Source organism: Rhododendron vialii, chromosome 12a (assembly GCF_030253575.1).
Source record: "Rhododendron vialii isolate Sample 1 chromosome 12a, ASM3025357v1".
Lineage (NCBI taxonomy): Eukaryota > Viridiplantae > Streptophyta > Magnoliopsida > Ericales > Ericaceae > Rhododendron > Rhododendron vialii.
Window position 1 is genome coordinate 5,574,079 of NC_080568.1, and position 13,700 is coordinate 5,587,778.

Sequence of the window (13,700 nt, forward strand, 5' to 3'; positions counted from 1 at the left end):
ATTTTATTGACAAACAAATGTTCCCTAGACTAGTAGAATTACTGTAGGTGTCTTCTTTCCGAATGCGGAGGGTTTTAGCTGAAGAGATTGCCAATAATCGTTTTGTCTTTCTTTTCAGTGATTGAACATATTCAAGTTGTCTCATTGTCCGTATTGGTTTATATTTTGCAGGATGATATCGTCTGGCATCGATGACAATAGGATAAGGCATCTGTTGCTGTGCCGCGTGATATTAGGGAACACGGAAGTGGTACGTCCTGGATCGAAGCAAATCCAACCAAGTTCTACAGAATTTGATTCTGGAGTAGATTATCTGTTATCGCTGAGACGATATACAATTTGGAGTCCCTAGTCTCCCTACATGAATTCGAACAATTTTCCGAATTACGTTGTCAGTTTCAGAGCTCCCCGGGTTACTAGTAATCAATCTTACTAGTCTGTTTTTGTGACTCCTAGGACTTTCACTCTGTTAGGCTTCAAAATTTGACATGCTAGGTATAGGCTTTTTCAACTTTGGCAAAAAAACTAGATAGGTTTAGTCCTGTTCCACATTGATGATCGATATCGTCCATTTTTTCCCCCAAAACGAGTACTCCTACGAGAATATTATCTGGTTTTCCATGAATAAATTAAGCTGACAGTTTCCTAAAGAACAAACGTTTCAATTCTGTAGCTGGCTCTGTAACGAGCCCAAAAGGTAGAACTGGACTTGGACACCCAATTCGAGACGATCTACTTGCATTTCACAATTGGGTTTTTTTAGGTGTCGTATGTTTTAGATGTTTAATGCAATGCTGTCTTCCTGTAATTTGATTCAGGTTTTGAAAGAATTTGGAGGTCTGTAGTCGGACCTAGTTTGCCATACATGACGTTTCCTACTTTGTTGTCCATGCTTTCGAGATTCTTACCTCGTTAGAAGAAGGTTTTGATTACCAATTTCTATAGTGCCTACAGAGTAAGTTCATCTTTCTAATCTTAAATCTTCATTCGCTTCTGTCTTTACGTTGACTACAGATCAATAAGCCTTTTGTTGTTTTAGTCCTGATGATTTAAATTATGCTTAATGACAGAAAAATAAGCTTTCCCGTATCCAACTGATACAAAAAATGAGGCGACTAGCCGGAGACAAGCTTTTAATCGCCGTAATCAAATTTGATAGGAAAAAGGTACATTCTCTCGTTTCACTTTGTTAAGCTAATAATCTTATAGTCAGCAGAAAAGGAAGATTAAATAGTTCAATTTCTCGTATCCTTGAGTGTGTTAATTTCCAACTAAGAAGAGTACTTATGATTTTTTCATTTTCCAGCAACTCCAGGCAAGAATTAGATCTTCAGCTTCAGCAGATTTAAATAGTGCAAAGAGATGTGCAGCAGGTGCTTGAGTGGCCGAAAGGGAAACTGGCTTCGTCCCGCGTTGCTTTCAACCCTGCAGATCATACCCTAGCAGCGTTCATATTCGTAGTCTTCCGCAGATTTTTTGCAATTGTTATGGTTAAGGAAAAATTGTGCGTTTTGATCCATTTGTTCTGCTCCAGTAGTTTTAGCTCAAGTTGGACAGTCTTTTCCGCTGATATGGCATTGTAATTCCTCAAGAACATATATTTTCTCTGAGCAAAAGTCTATCAATATATATATAGTAAAATTTTTTCATTTGTTGTGCTCCAGTTCCAGTAGTTTTAGGTCTCAACTTGAATCCTCCTATTTTCCCAATCCTCCTATTTTGAAAAGGATTGACAATCCCATGGTATTTATAGTCTAAGACTGTTCTGTCAAACCGAATAAAGGATTAGAGCCCCATGGTGTTGGCCGGGAGATGTTGGGAATGCCTAGAATTCATTTGTCCAACATTGGTTAATTATGTTATTTCTATTTTTGCATCCCACGTAGGACTTGGGGGACTTCTAGAAATTATTTTTGGGTGGCATTTCTCTCTCATAATGTGGCATTTCTAGAGTTAATAGATCATAGCCGACTCTTTGTATCTCTTCTCCACGTTTGTCAATAAATCCTCTCTCTCCTTGCGCGTGGATGTGCCCATCTTGGGGAACCAGTCTTGTGATTTCTTGTTTAGTTTTTTCTTTCTCGTTCTTAGCTTGCATTCATAATGTTCATTACAACAGGAGAGAACTTAACGAGCTTGTCGGCCAAAAGCTGATCAACGATCTCTTCCGCCTTGGTGATGTCAAAAGCCCGGCAGACATAAGGCAGGTCGATGAAGAACCGTGTAACAAGCATTCTTTTTTTCTTTTTTCTTTTTTTCGGATAATAAATGTTTTAAACGTAATAATCTTATTACCAATGGTCGATTTATTCTAATTTCGCCACTTCTGAATTCAAATCATGACTCTGTCCGTTGTCTGTCCCTGACTTACAAAGCCGTCACCTCTAGATTTGTTATATAAAAGATTAAATTGGAACCTTTTATTATCAATATATTCTAAGTTATGAAGCACAGAGACTTCTTTTTCTTTTTGAACTGAAACATTAATTCTTCGATGTACTGAGGTGATAATGTCACATAACCTGAAGGGTAAATAATCATAGTGGCAACGCTGAATGAGGCTTATCATCGTTGTTAGTCTCTTTGTTTCTTTTCCAAGATTTATTTTTTGGGCATTCCCACCTATATAAATTTTGGACTTCAGTAATGCAAATGGAGGATTTGCATGTTGGCGTCTTCTCGTTAGGACCAAGGACGGATGGAGGGGCCGACGAAGTCCGGGCTACCACCTTACCCAAGTGTTTAAATTTCTTTAAGAAAATAATAGTATTTTCTCAGTAAATGTCAATATTATGGAAGTTCGCACACCCAAGGGGATTTTCAAAAAAACTCTAATTCCACCCATCCAATAATTTTTGTAAAGTTAAATAATCGTACTCCTAAGTTGGTATGCATTTATAAAAAATTAACCACAAGTTTAGTATTTTTCCTTTTGTAATGATATTAATTAACAAGATTGCATGCATTTATAATTATGACAATGACTATATTCCTTGCAATTTTATAGGCCGATCAGAATCATCTAGGATAATTTTTTCTGATACTGTTTTTGTTATGTGTCGATAGAAATTAATGACCATGTTCGTTTTGGGACTCAAGTCACAGCCTTTTCTCTCCGTGCATGCATGGTTCCTAATAAATTTTCTCTCATTTCTCTATCTCTAGCTCGATCTCCACTCATTATAAAAAATTCAAAATCCCAAAACGAATATATTCATATGATAAATATGTGAGGAAAAAACTTAATGATCACCCACCCAACGTTAAAATCTCGTGTCCGTCATTGATTGGGCATGGACGACGACTCGGCCAACGTTGATGAAAAAATGGCAAAAAAAACAACTTCTCTCATCGCATTATTAACTTGTGTAGAATTAAAGATTAAGTCCAGGATTCGAGTCAAATCGACCTTCCCCTTTCAACTAATACCTAACCTATCCTTTCACCTCTTCCAACCGTCACCATACAACGCCTCCAATTAAAACGACACAAAACAACAACGCGACTCCCTTCCCGGAAAATCCAACTGCAAAAAATCTTCCAGACTGAACACACACTCTCTCTCTCTCTCTCCAAAGGTAAATGGTGGGTCTTTGCTTCAATTTCAACATTACTTAAATTATGCTTTTCTAACTGTTTCCCGATGAAGACAACATATTCCTCCCACATACCTTGTGAACAAAGTTCTCATATGTGATATTATGGTTTTCTAATTGTTTCTTTATGAAGGCAACATATTCCTGACACATACCTTGTAAACAAAGTTCTCAGATGTAATTTGCATACTAAGTGTTTGATACAATGACCCAATGATTACTCAATTTCATCATCACTTTATTTTTGCGTTTGCTGACAGTTACCTAATGAGGATACATATCCCTCATGCAAACATAAGGAATCCCATAAATTCCCTTCTTGGATGACATGTTGGTTGGTGTAGGATGGACTGTGCAGGATTAGTTGAAATAAGGGAGAATGATTGCTATCACCGCTTTAAAATGGGCATAGGCTTTTTCTGCATGACATAAGAGAAGTAGTTGTTTGCGTTGATGTCGAATGGATGAAGGTGGCAATACTATTGTAAGTCCACATAGCCTCATATTGCTTCTCTCATTAACTCTTGCAAGGGCGTACTGGATTCTATGGATATTTGGGGTACCTTCTATTAAGTAACACCTGTGAAGATTTCGGAAAATTCTGAATAGTTGAGTCAATCTTTGAAACTCAGTAAGTGTGCAGCGCAGTAACTTGATAAGTTATGTTACATTTTTCTCCTTTTTGTTGTATGGGTAATGATGTTATGTTACAACAGTTAACATTGTTGGAAATATGTGAAATTTCCCCATTGAATGACACCACTAAAACAAAACCTTGGCCATGCCATTGCTTGTATTGTTACTACACTAATTGCGGGGAAAAAAACCTTAATACCAATGGGAAGGGGAGAACTTGAGGAAACAGTTTGAGTTTCTACAGTAATTTTTACTACAATGAAAGTCAGAATTAGAATGTCACCTAAAATTGTTCCCGTACTACATGAGAAACTGAGTGTAGAAGTGTATTTATTGGTATTTGGTAGGTAGTGTTCTAAAACTCGGAAATACTCGGTGAGTACTCGGCGCGCCGAGTACTCGGTATTCGGTGCCTAGCCGAGGAGAGTTAGGGCTAGTCGGTGGGAATTACTCGGTGAGTACCGATTCTCGGTAAAATGAGATTACTCGGAAGTGGGGAGAAAATCGAAAAAAACTGAAAAAATGGGATAAAATACATAATATGTTAAATTTGAAGGGTTGTTAGTGTAATTTCAGTATAGTTTTATACTTACCCTAATAGAGTAAACACACCAATCAAGCTACTGCTGCTGTTCGAATCGACTGCTGCTGTTCCTCTTCTTCTTCGAGTTGCTGCTTCTTTTCATTTGGTTTGAACTTTGTAATTGACTATTAATTTCGTACTTGGTTTCATTTGGTTTGAACGTTAAACTTTGTAATGGACTAGTAATTTTGTACTTGGTTTGAATTATGAACATCGAACTTCTCATTATGCATTATGAATATCATTTGGGGAACATATAAAAAAAAAATTCAAGTAATTTCTACTCGCCGAGTAATCGCCGAGTACTCGGCCTCCAAGGTACAAGGTGGCCGGCCGAGCGAGTACCGAGTTTTAGAACATTGTTGGTAGGGCACTGTTATTCTAATATGAAAGGTAATGAATTGCAGCAATTTTGACTTGTTCTGATCTATCGCAATTTCTGCTTGTTTTGGCTTATTTCCATTCCGAATAGACTATAGAAGAAATGCTTGATCTGTCCATTAGGTTATATATTTAGTGCTTGTGCTTTAGGTATCTGTGTTAAACTACTACAAATTCAGAGATCTTGTGTCGTGGATGAGAAGCTGATTTTTGTAGTTCTCATCTCCACTATGGATTATCATTTGCCTAGATGTTTGCCAACTGTAACCCAAGGAAGTGGTATTTTCGTTTCTGCATGGTGGTGGTTCTTGTTCTCCACGTCTATAACTATCCCGTATTGTGGTATAGTTCTCATATTGTCTCACCGTGAGTTTTTGTACAATTCTTTGGTACAATAGAGGAATATAGCCCGTGATATGGAAGGACATATCCAAGAGACATTCATACTCAATTGGATCCTCGGCAGCCATTCTTGGTGTCCTTGGTAATCAACGTGTTTGTTACTACTGTCTTGGCTCTAGGATACACACTTCTCACAATTTTGTTTTAAGACTTTTGTCCTTGACACTCGACTGAATGAGACCAGCATAGGTTCAATGTATACCTAGAGCCAAGACAGGAAAAAAATTTGTAAAAAACACTTACCTTTGTCTTTCATGGTTTATTGTATTATTATCACGAGTAATAGCACGTGCAACGTCAAGAATAGGTAAATAGGTAAATCATAAATAGGTAAATCAATCTCTCTCTCTCTCTCTCTCTCTCTCTCTCTCTCTCTCTCTCATTTAGGGTTAATTGGGCCGCCTCAGTCCTATGGATCTCATAGACTATCATAGTAATGGTTTCAGAAAGAGGGCAATGCTTGAAAGGCTTGGTAAAGACATACAAAAGGAGCAGCTCAAAATCACCCTATGGAATGGTAACTGTCCAGTCCTACCTCTTACAATTTATACTTATATATGCTTATCATTTAATGTTTGTAACTTAAATGATTTGGTCAGCTGTTAACTGCATTAACTACATTTATGATCGTCTCTCTGTCTTCCTACCTCCTATAGTGTTTCTTTTAAGTTGCTGATTTTTTTCCTTATCTGCCACGTCTGTATACTATTTTTTTGGATAGCATTTCCGGGTCTCATGTCCATATTTGCTTTATGATGTGTGCCCGTGTCTATTAATTAGTTCACACACTCCAGTTGAAGCACGCAAAACACGCCCAACACAAAGCTGGAAATTGCAAATTAAACATTTCAATCTGTCATCGTCAAGCAATTATATGGACATGAAACGTTTTTAGATGTATCATTTACTCTTTGAAAGTGACTTTTAAGAGCTAATTATAAACAGATGGTCTAACATTGGCTAGCTCATTAGGTCAACATGAACTCCTTGTGTATGATTGGAATTTTTTTTGTCTAGAGTCTAAAATCTCCAACCAGAAATGTCAAATTGGTGATGTCAAATTTTTTTTGAAGGCTAATGTGGCATTTTGACATTTTCAATTTGACATCAAGCTCTCCCTCTCCAACCCTTTTGTGTCAAAAAAATAGAGCTCAAACTTAAAAGGGCAAAAAAAAAAAAGAAATCCTCAAACGCAAATTTTTTTTTGAACTTCCAAAGGTAGCTTTTGAAATTTGGCATGTGGAGAGGTAGATGTCAAAATTGGCATGGGAGTAAGAGATGTCAAAGCTACGTCAGCTTTGGCATGATTGAAGGCAGATGGGTTGGATTGAAAGTTGATGCCCAAAATGATCGTTAACTTGTCCATCTCAGCTTTGACATCTCCCATTGGAGATGCTCTAAGGTATCTTTAATACTTTGATTGTTAATTTTATAGTGCCCACATTCATAAGTGATAAGAGTGTTTCCCTGTGCTGCCAATAATCCCACAATTTAGAGTGACTTTCTTTAGAAAGAATTGTTTATCATTTAAAATGATATGAGCTCGAATATGGTTATTGAAAATGAATACATTATATGTGACATTTGAGTCTGTTGTAAATACATTTGGTTGGAGATTGATAATCCCACCATCTAGAGATTGATACGCTTCTCAAAGTCAAGAGGGGAGACAGAGGAAAAGTTCAAAGTTCAGGTACCCATGATCATTGAAGGTATCTTCCGTTTGAATCACATGGAGCTAGATCATTCTTGGACTCATTTACAAGTCAGAATCATGCAGCCACTTGACAAACTAATAACATTTGGTGTTATCTTCCCTGCTCTTCTTGGCCATTAGAAGGGTTTTTGTATTCTTGTTTATGCTTTCCAGTAATTGAGGGGTCCAATAGAAGGGCAGTGTGTATGTGCCACTAGGATTCATGTGCCCGTTTCAAAATGCTCCGTTTCAAAATGATATGGGAAAATGACGGCCCATGACATGTTTTGATAATTAATACCTGCCAATGACATGCTGAGAACATTTGTTAATGCTAAAAATGTCCTTAGAGGGTATTAATTATCAAACACGTCCTTGGCCGTCATTTTCCCAAATGATATAACTACATTCCAACAGCTGTCTCCTAATATAGGTTAGTTGAACTACTGAAATAGGGTTCTAAATTATAACAATTGCTGAATCTGGCATTTTAAATACACAAACTATTATTCTGGTTGCTGAAACGGATTCCCCAATTTGCTGAAACTACATTTGAATTGTTGAAGCTTGTTCAAATGTTGCTCTTTTCCGGATCGGAAGCTTGGTTTTGAAGTTAAAATCACACGAACTGCTAAAACGGGTTCTCTAAATTACGGAAATAAGAATTCCAAATGCCGAAATTGAATTCGAAGTTATCTATCAATGTTATGTACTTACTTTTGGACATTGTGCATAATACCTTAGTTGGTTACTTTTAGGCGAAGCATACAATATAATGATGACCCAAAAGATGAGGGAGGGGAATAGGTTTTTTGACTTATTGTTCATTGTTAGTATTCACAATTTGCTTAGTATGGACTTCGAGTTGGTGCTGTGCTATGAGCCGTCGGATCGCGCATCTGACGGCTCGGATCTCATCTCAGACTCATGTAAGTGTGCAGCGCAGTAACTTGATAAGTTATGTTACATTTTTCTCTTTTTTGTTGTATGGGTAACGATGTTACAGTACATTAGTTAACATTGTTGGAAATATTTGAAATTTCCCCATTGAATGACAAGCAATTGGCTTAGTATACCCATTTTGACTTTCATAACTCATGAGTCTTTAGGCTCATGAAACAATATGCATCGTCTAGACATCACAAATTACCACGTGTAACGCACATGTAATTCCACTACCATGAATAAAAGTAGTAAGACTCAAGGTTCTATTTTTAATAATTCAAGCCGTTTGTTTTTTGCAAGCAAAAAAATAAGCTTGATTAGAATCTTGATTTACTACTAATTGGAAAAGAGAAAAATAGAGGGAATAGAAGGCGATCAACCTTGTGCTGTGTTGGGTTGGCGCAGAATCTGGCTGTTCACTTTGGGTGCATGGGTACTACAAGTACACCAATTACAGTAAGGTAGGTTCCAACAAGTCCATGGAATTCAGCAATAACTCCATCTTGACATCTTGTAAGGGAATGTATTAGAGAAGAAGCACCCCTTCTTGAACTAATTAAAAGGTCCATATTCGTGTTGGAAAGCAGAAGCGAGAGGTATCAATTACACACACAATCAAACACTACTCTTTTATTAATATTCTTGAACACAAAACAAAAACACAATATCACTGATGGGAGGAGAAGATATTCACACACAATAGTAACACACTTTTATTGACTAAGCTCTCACATGTCTATTTGTCTTTCTCTCTCACTCAACTCTCATAATTTTACAATATAAATTACAAGCCTATTTATAGGCGGAACAATAAAGATACGATAATCTCTCATTTATTTTGCAAAACCAAAACATATCATGGAAAAGCTCCAAAGTTTTCAAGCCTGATAAGGAATAATGCTCCACGTTTTTCTCAATCCTAATCAGCTGCCTTTTCAACATCCCCCTTAAGCTTGATTTACCTTCAGCGTCAAATCACTCTTCTTCTTTGGCTAAGATAACCTCTGCTTTGATTAACAATATTGCTTCGTCTGTCCCTGCAATATTCACTTGCAAACGACAATCAAAGCCCTACGCTTTGGGCTATTCACCCAGAGTTACAAGGCAAAGTCGCAGGCATCCGACATAGAGCCTTTGGCCAACATATTAAAGTAGGAATACGAAGTATATATATATATGATATTCAATAAGCTGCATTAATAACAAATACCAGCAGTTTAATTAATAGAACAATCATCCCCACATGAAAAAAGTAAAAAGTAATTACAGATCACACACCATTTATTACAATACAATACAGATTACAAGCCTATTTATTGCCCTTAACCAAGTGCCCCAGGGGCATTATTTAGCGCATCCGCATAACTGAAGACGCGTAATTTGGCCATCAAAGTCTAGGACCGTATCAAGGTCGGAACGGAAATGCAATTATTACAAATATTGAAAGATAAATACTTAAGTGATCGAACTCCCACGGCATGTGAATATAAGAGTTACTCCTGCCGAAGAAACCGACCTCGCCTTCCCAACAGTCAACAATATTGAAGAAAAGTATGTGCCTATTAGATATCCTCCAAACGGACCAAACTTTTGCTTCCCTGCGAAAAAAAAAAAAATTATGCCAATTAATTAGTTCCCAATACAGTAGTGACACGTCACATGGTATTCAAATTTCGATCACCAAAACATTAATGAATTAGTTGAGGCACGGTACTGGGTAGAAATCAGGATAGTCTACCGTGAGATCCCCTTATGTGAATAATAGTAAGACGTACTCACGGTTCTATTTTAAACAATTCAAGCCGTTTGTTTTTGCAAGCGAAAAATAAACTTGATTAGAATCTTGATTTTACTGATTGGAAAAGAGAAAAATAGAGGGCATCTTTATAGAAGGCGATCAACCTTGTGCTATGCTGGGTTGGCGTAGAATCTGACTTTTCACTTTGGTACATGCTTGGGTGCTACAAGCACACCAATTGCAGTAAGGTAGACTCCAACACGTCCATGGAATCCAGCGAAGTCCCCACCTTCTATCGGAATGGACACAGAAGAAGTACCCGTTCTCGAACCAAAAGGCCCATATTTGTTCCCAATATTTGTCTCAAAACTGAGGGATATGATTGTCACTTCTCCGGATCCATAGAACTTTTCGTATGTTAGGCTTATGGACGAGATTTGCTCTACTGAACTGTCAATGGAGAACTAAACAAAGTGCAATTATGAATTAGGACTTTGTTTGTGAAGATAAAAAAATAAAAATAAAAATCATGTGAAATTATATATTGTAGTATTTGGCTATACGTTTTCACTTTTGCCTATTTGTCTTTTCAGTAACGAATTCCTTTTTTAGGAAAAAAAAGCTTCGGAAATAACCGAAAGTGATCAAGTCCAGACAAAGATATATATGTCCGTAACTATCCTACGTGTGTGAGATTCACGTTCATCGGACGGGATCGAGATATATCCCTGCCCAGATCTATGAATGAGCTATAGAGTGTCCCACCGTTTTAGTCGTTCCGCCACCGTTATCGCCAATTTTCATAGAGCGTCCAAGTTTATTGCCGGTTCTACTTTGAAATAAAATTGAATCGATAGCTTCTCCATAACGAATACTTATCACCATTATAGGCTCGTCGGCCTTGTAAGCCCAATATGCACCTTCTTTTCCTCCCTCTAACCCTAAAGATATGCATCCTCCTTCATTGCCAACATTTCCCTGCACATTCACACAATCTATCTGTTACATAAAGATTCTGAAATGTAGGATAGTCGGAAATTGCTGTTTACCATTGGATTCTCTTGGTGCGTGTTCGAAGAAATTCAATCGCATAAGGAAAGGAGTCTGAATGGGTGTTTTGCAAAGTTTTTTTGAAAGTATTTATAGGAGCGTCAAAGTATTTGTAATTGACACCTTTGGATTTGAATTCAAAAAAATCAGGCGGCTTTTCCAATCCTGCTAACGGTTGGAAATCCTGTATAATTTCTCGCTAGGGTTAATGTTTTTTGCGTTGTAGGGTTTCGGGGGCTTAACAATTAATGGTCCGGATTTCATTTCGATTCAAATGCTGCAGTACTATTACGTACCCTCTACCCATTATGGGTGTGTATATATTGTAGACTTCCCTTTCACACGTGGTTTTTATCAATGAATAAATTTCATAACGAGAATCTTAAAAGTGAAAGTTTGGATCATCAAATTGATCAATAAGCATGAGAAATGAGCATGAGAAATTGAATTTACTAACTGGATATATATATATATATATATAGAGTCATTTTCAAATGAGTAAAATAAGGACCTCTCCATTTCTCCCATTTTCAGTTCGAATTTCAATGATCCGAGCCGCTCAATGTGTTTAGAACGTGATTTTAAGAGTACCCGTGTGAAATTAGCAAAAAAAATGACCGGGAAGGGCTTCATCTGAGCAGTTTTTATTTGAACCGTTTGATAAAATATAAACAAAAACTGCTCGGTTGAAGCCTTTTCGGTCATTTTTTTTTGCTGATTTCTCGCGGGTACCCTTAAAATCATGTTCTGAACATGTTGAGCGGCTTGGATTATCGAAATTCTATTGGGAAAGGGAGGTCCTTATTTTATTAAGTTAAGGTGGTCCTTAGGAGAAGGGGACTCTATATATATATATATATATATATATATATATATATATATATATATATATATATATAAAAGAGAATAACAGAGGGGATAGAAGGTGACCTTGGGTGCCACAAATATACCAATAGCATCAAGGAAGCTTCCACCACGTCCATGGAATCCAGCGATGAATCCATCTTCTATTGGAATGGACACAGAAGCACCTGATCCCGGACCAAAAGGCCCATATTTGTTCCCAATATTTGTTCCAAAACAGAGAGATGTGATTATGGGTTGTCCATGGTAGTCTTTGTACGTCAGGCTTATGGATGTGAGTCGCTCTACTGAACTGTCGATGTGGAACTAAACAAGTGCAAGTATATATTAGGACTTTGTTTGGACGCATAAAAAAATAAAAATAAAAATCATATGAAATTATTGTAATCTTTGTTTAAATACTAGTTCCCTAGCTTGCCTATTCGTCTTGATAATGAATCACAATATTTTAAAAAAAAATGATATGGACAAAAACAAAAGTGCACAAATTTGAACACTATGGTGTCGGGAACCGTCTAACGTGTGTGAGAACCACGTGCATCGATGAATTTGATACATCTTTGTTTGAATCTATGGACAAGCTAACAAGGGGCACACCTTTGAAGACAAACTGCCGCCGGTACCGCCAATTTTCACGGAGCTTCCAATAACATTGCCATTCCAGCTTTGGCTTTCGAATAAAATTGAGTCGATAACATCTCCGTGACGAATTGTTATCTGCATTATAGGCCCCTCGGCCTTGTAAGCCGAATATTCACCACCTTTCCCTCCCCATGGCCCTAAAGATACCCATCCTTGTGCACCGCTAATCATGGCCTACACATTCACACAATATGCTATTACAACCTTCATTGGCACATTTTATATATCTCATATATGCATGTACATATATCGGGGGGGGGGGGGGGGAGAGAGAGAGAGAGAGAGAGAGAGAGAGAGAGAGAAAGAGAGAGAGAGTCAGAGTCGTTTACCATTGGAAATCTTGGACTCTCTTGGTGCCAATGAAGACTTTGATCGAAGGGTTGGATACTGGTGTCTTGTGGAGTTTGTAAGTATTTATAGGCTTCTCGGCTGCTCGAAATCGCCCCGTGTTCATAGTGGACTTTGACACTTTGTTTCCGTTTAATTGGGCTTTACGTTAGTTAGTGGATGGTGGGATTGAATTTCCGGAAATTCTGAGAGGTGCCTTGTGCGCGTAACGTGGGCCGGGCAACAAATTTAAAAGTTGTGGATAATAAATTTATTGTTTTGTTCTTATTCAAAAAAATTTCGTATTTATTAGTTTTGCACCAAATTTTTTACGTATTATTGGTTCGTCTCAACGAGAGGAATCGGAAAAATCAAAAAATTATGATTTTTACAAAATGATTTTGGGTAACACTTTCAACAAATATGTAAGGAAAAAAAAAAAACTTTCATGTTTAGGGATTGGAACAGTGGTCAAGGCATTGGAATTAGTTTTTTTTTTTGGTACATTCTTTTTAAGATCTCATGTTCGTCAGTCTCTGGTACTATCACCTACTTTGGGGTTAGTTCATACGTAGTTTTGCTCCAATTTTAATTGGGCTTTTTGCAAATGAGTGATGAGAATGAACCCCTAAAATTGATCGGGATGCACGTGACTTATCAAATAAAATGTGAAAGGAAACAATAAAAGACATTTCATAAGTGCCTATGCTATCAAGTGGATAGCATTTTTTTCTTTTTTGGGAGCGGGAGGAATTCACCGTTCAAATCTCTTTCTTTTTTTACACGCATCTTAACTAATTTCTCCCCTGGTCCAATCAAAAAGAAGGTCATCTACACCGA

The 13,700-nt window shown here is 37.3% G+C and overlaps 1 protein-coding gene and 2 long non-coding RNA genes across 3 annotated transcripts; 2 read left to right on the forward strand and 1 right to left on the reverse strand.

Annotated features, from left to right (window-relative positions):
• The first annotated feature begins 354 nt into the window (after nucleotides 1-354).
• On the forward strand, nucleotides 355-1,610 carry LOC131310253 (uncharacterized). Its single transcript, XR_009195154.1, has 4 exons — nucleotides 355-419; nucleotides 819-955; nucleotides 1,071-1,166; nucleotides 1,307-1,610. It is a non-coding gene; the product is annotated as an uncharacterized LOC131310253 (long non-coding RNA).
• Nucleotides 1,611-3,406: 1,796 nt separating this feature from the next.
• LOC131310254 (uncharacterized) lies at nucleotides 3,407-7,484 on the forward strand. Its single transcript, XR_009195155.1, has 3 exons — nucleotides 3,407-3,578; nucleotides 5,986-6,115; nucleotides 6,846-7,484. It is a non-coding gene; the product is annotated as an uncharacterized LOC131310254 (long non-coding RNA).
• A 1,951-nt stretch (nucleotides 7,485-9,435) lies between these two features.
• Nucleotides 9,436-13,018, reverse strand: LOC131310255 (mannose/glucose-specific lectin-like). The gene is made up of 6 exons (XM_058337174.1): nucleotides 12,863-13,018; nucleotides 12,489-12,707; nucleotides 11,958-12,197; nucleotides 10,743-10,955; nucleotides 10,142-10,441; nucleotides 9,436-9,837 (listed from the first exon to the last, which is right to left on the reverse strand). The coding sequence occupies exons 1-5, from the start codon at nucleotides 12,863-12,865 to the stop codon at nucleotides 10,178-10,180; spliced, it is 939 nt and encodes a 312-aa protein (XP_058193157.1). The 5' UTR covers nucleotides 12,866-13,018; the 3' UTR covers nucleotides 9,436-9,837; nucleotides 10,142-10,177.
• Nucleotides 13,019-13,700: the final 682 nt, after the last annotated feature.

Bases quoted from the DNA above. Each gene is read 5' to 3' on its own strand.
- LOC131310255 (XM_058337174.1), bottom strand. The intron at 10,956-11,957 runs GTCACCTTCTAT...GTGAATGTGCAG, and splicing joins GTATATTTGTGGCACCCAAG to GGAAATGTTGGCAATGAAGG. The intron at 10,442-10,742 runs GTGGGACACTCT...CACTTTGTTTAG, and splicing joins GTGGCGGAACGACTAAAACG to TTCTCCATTGACAGTTCAGT.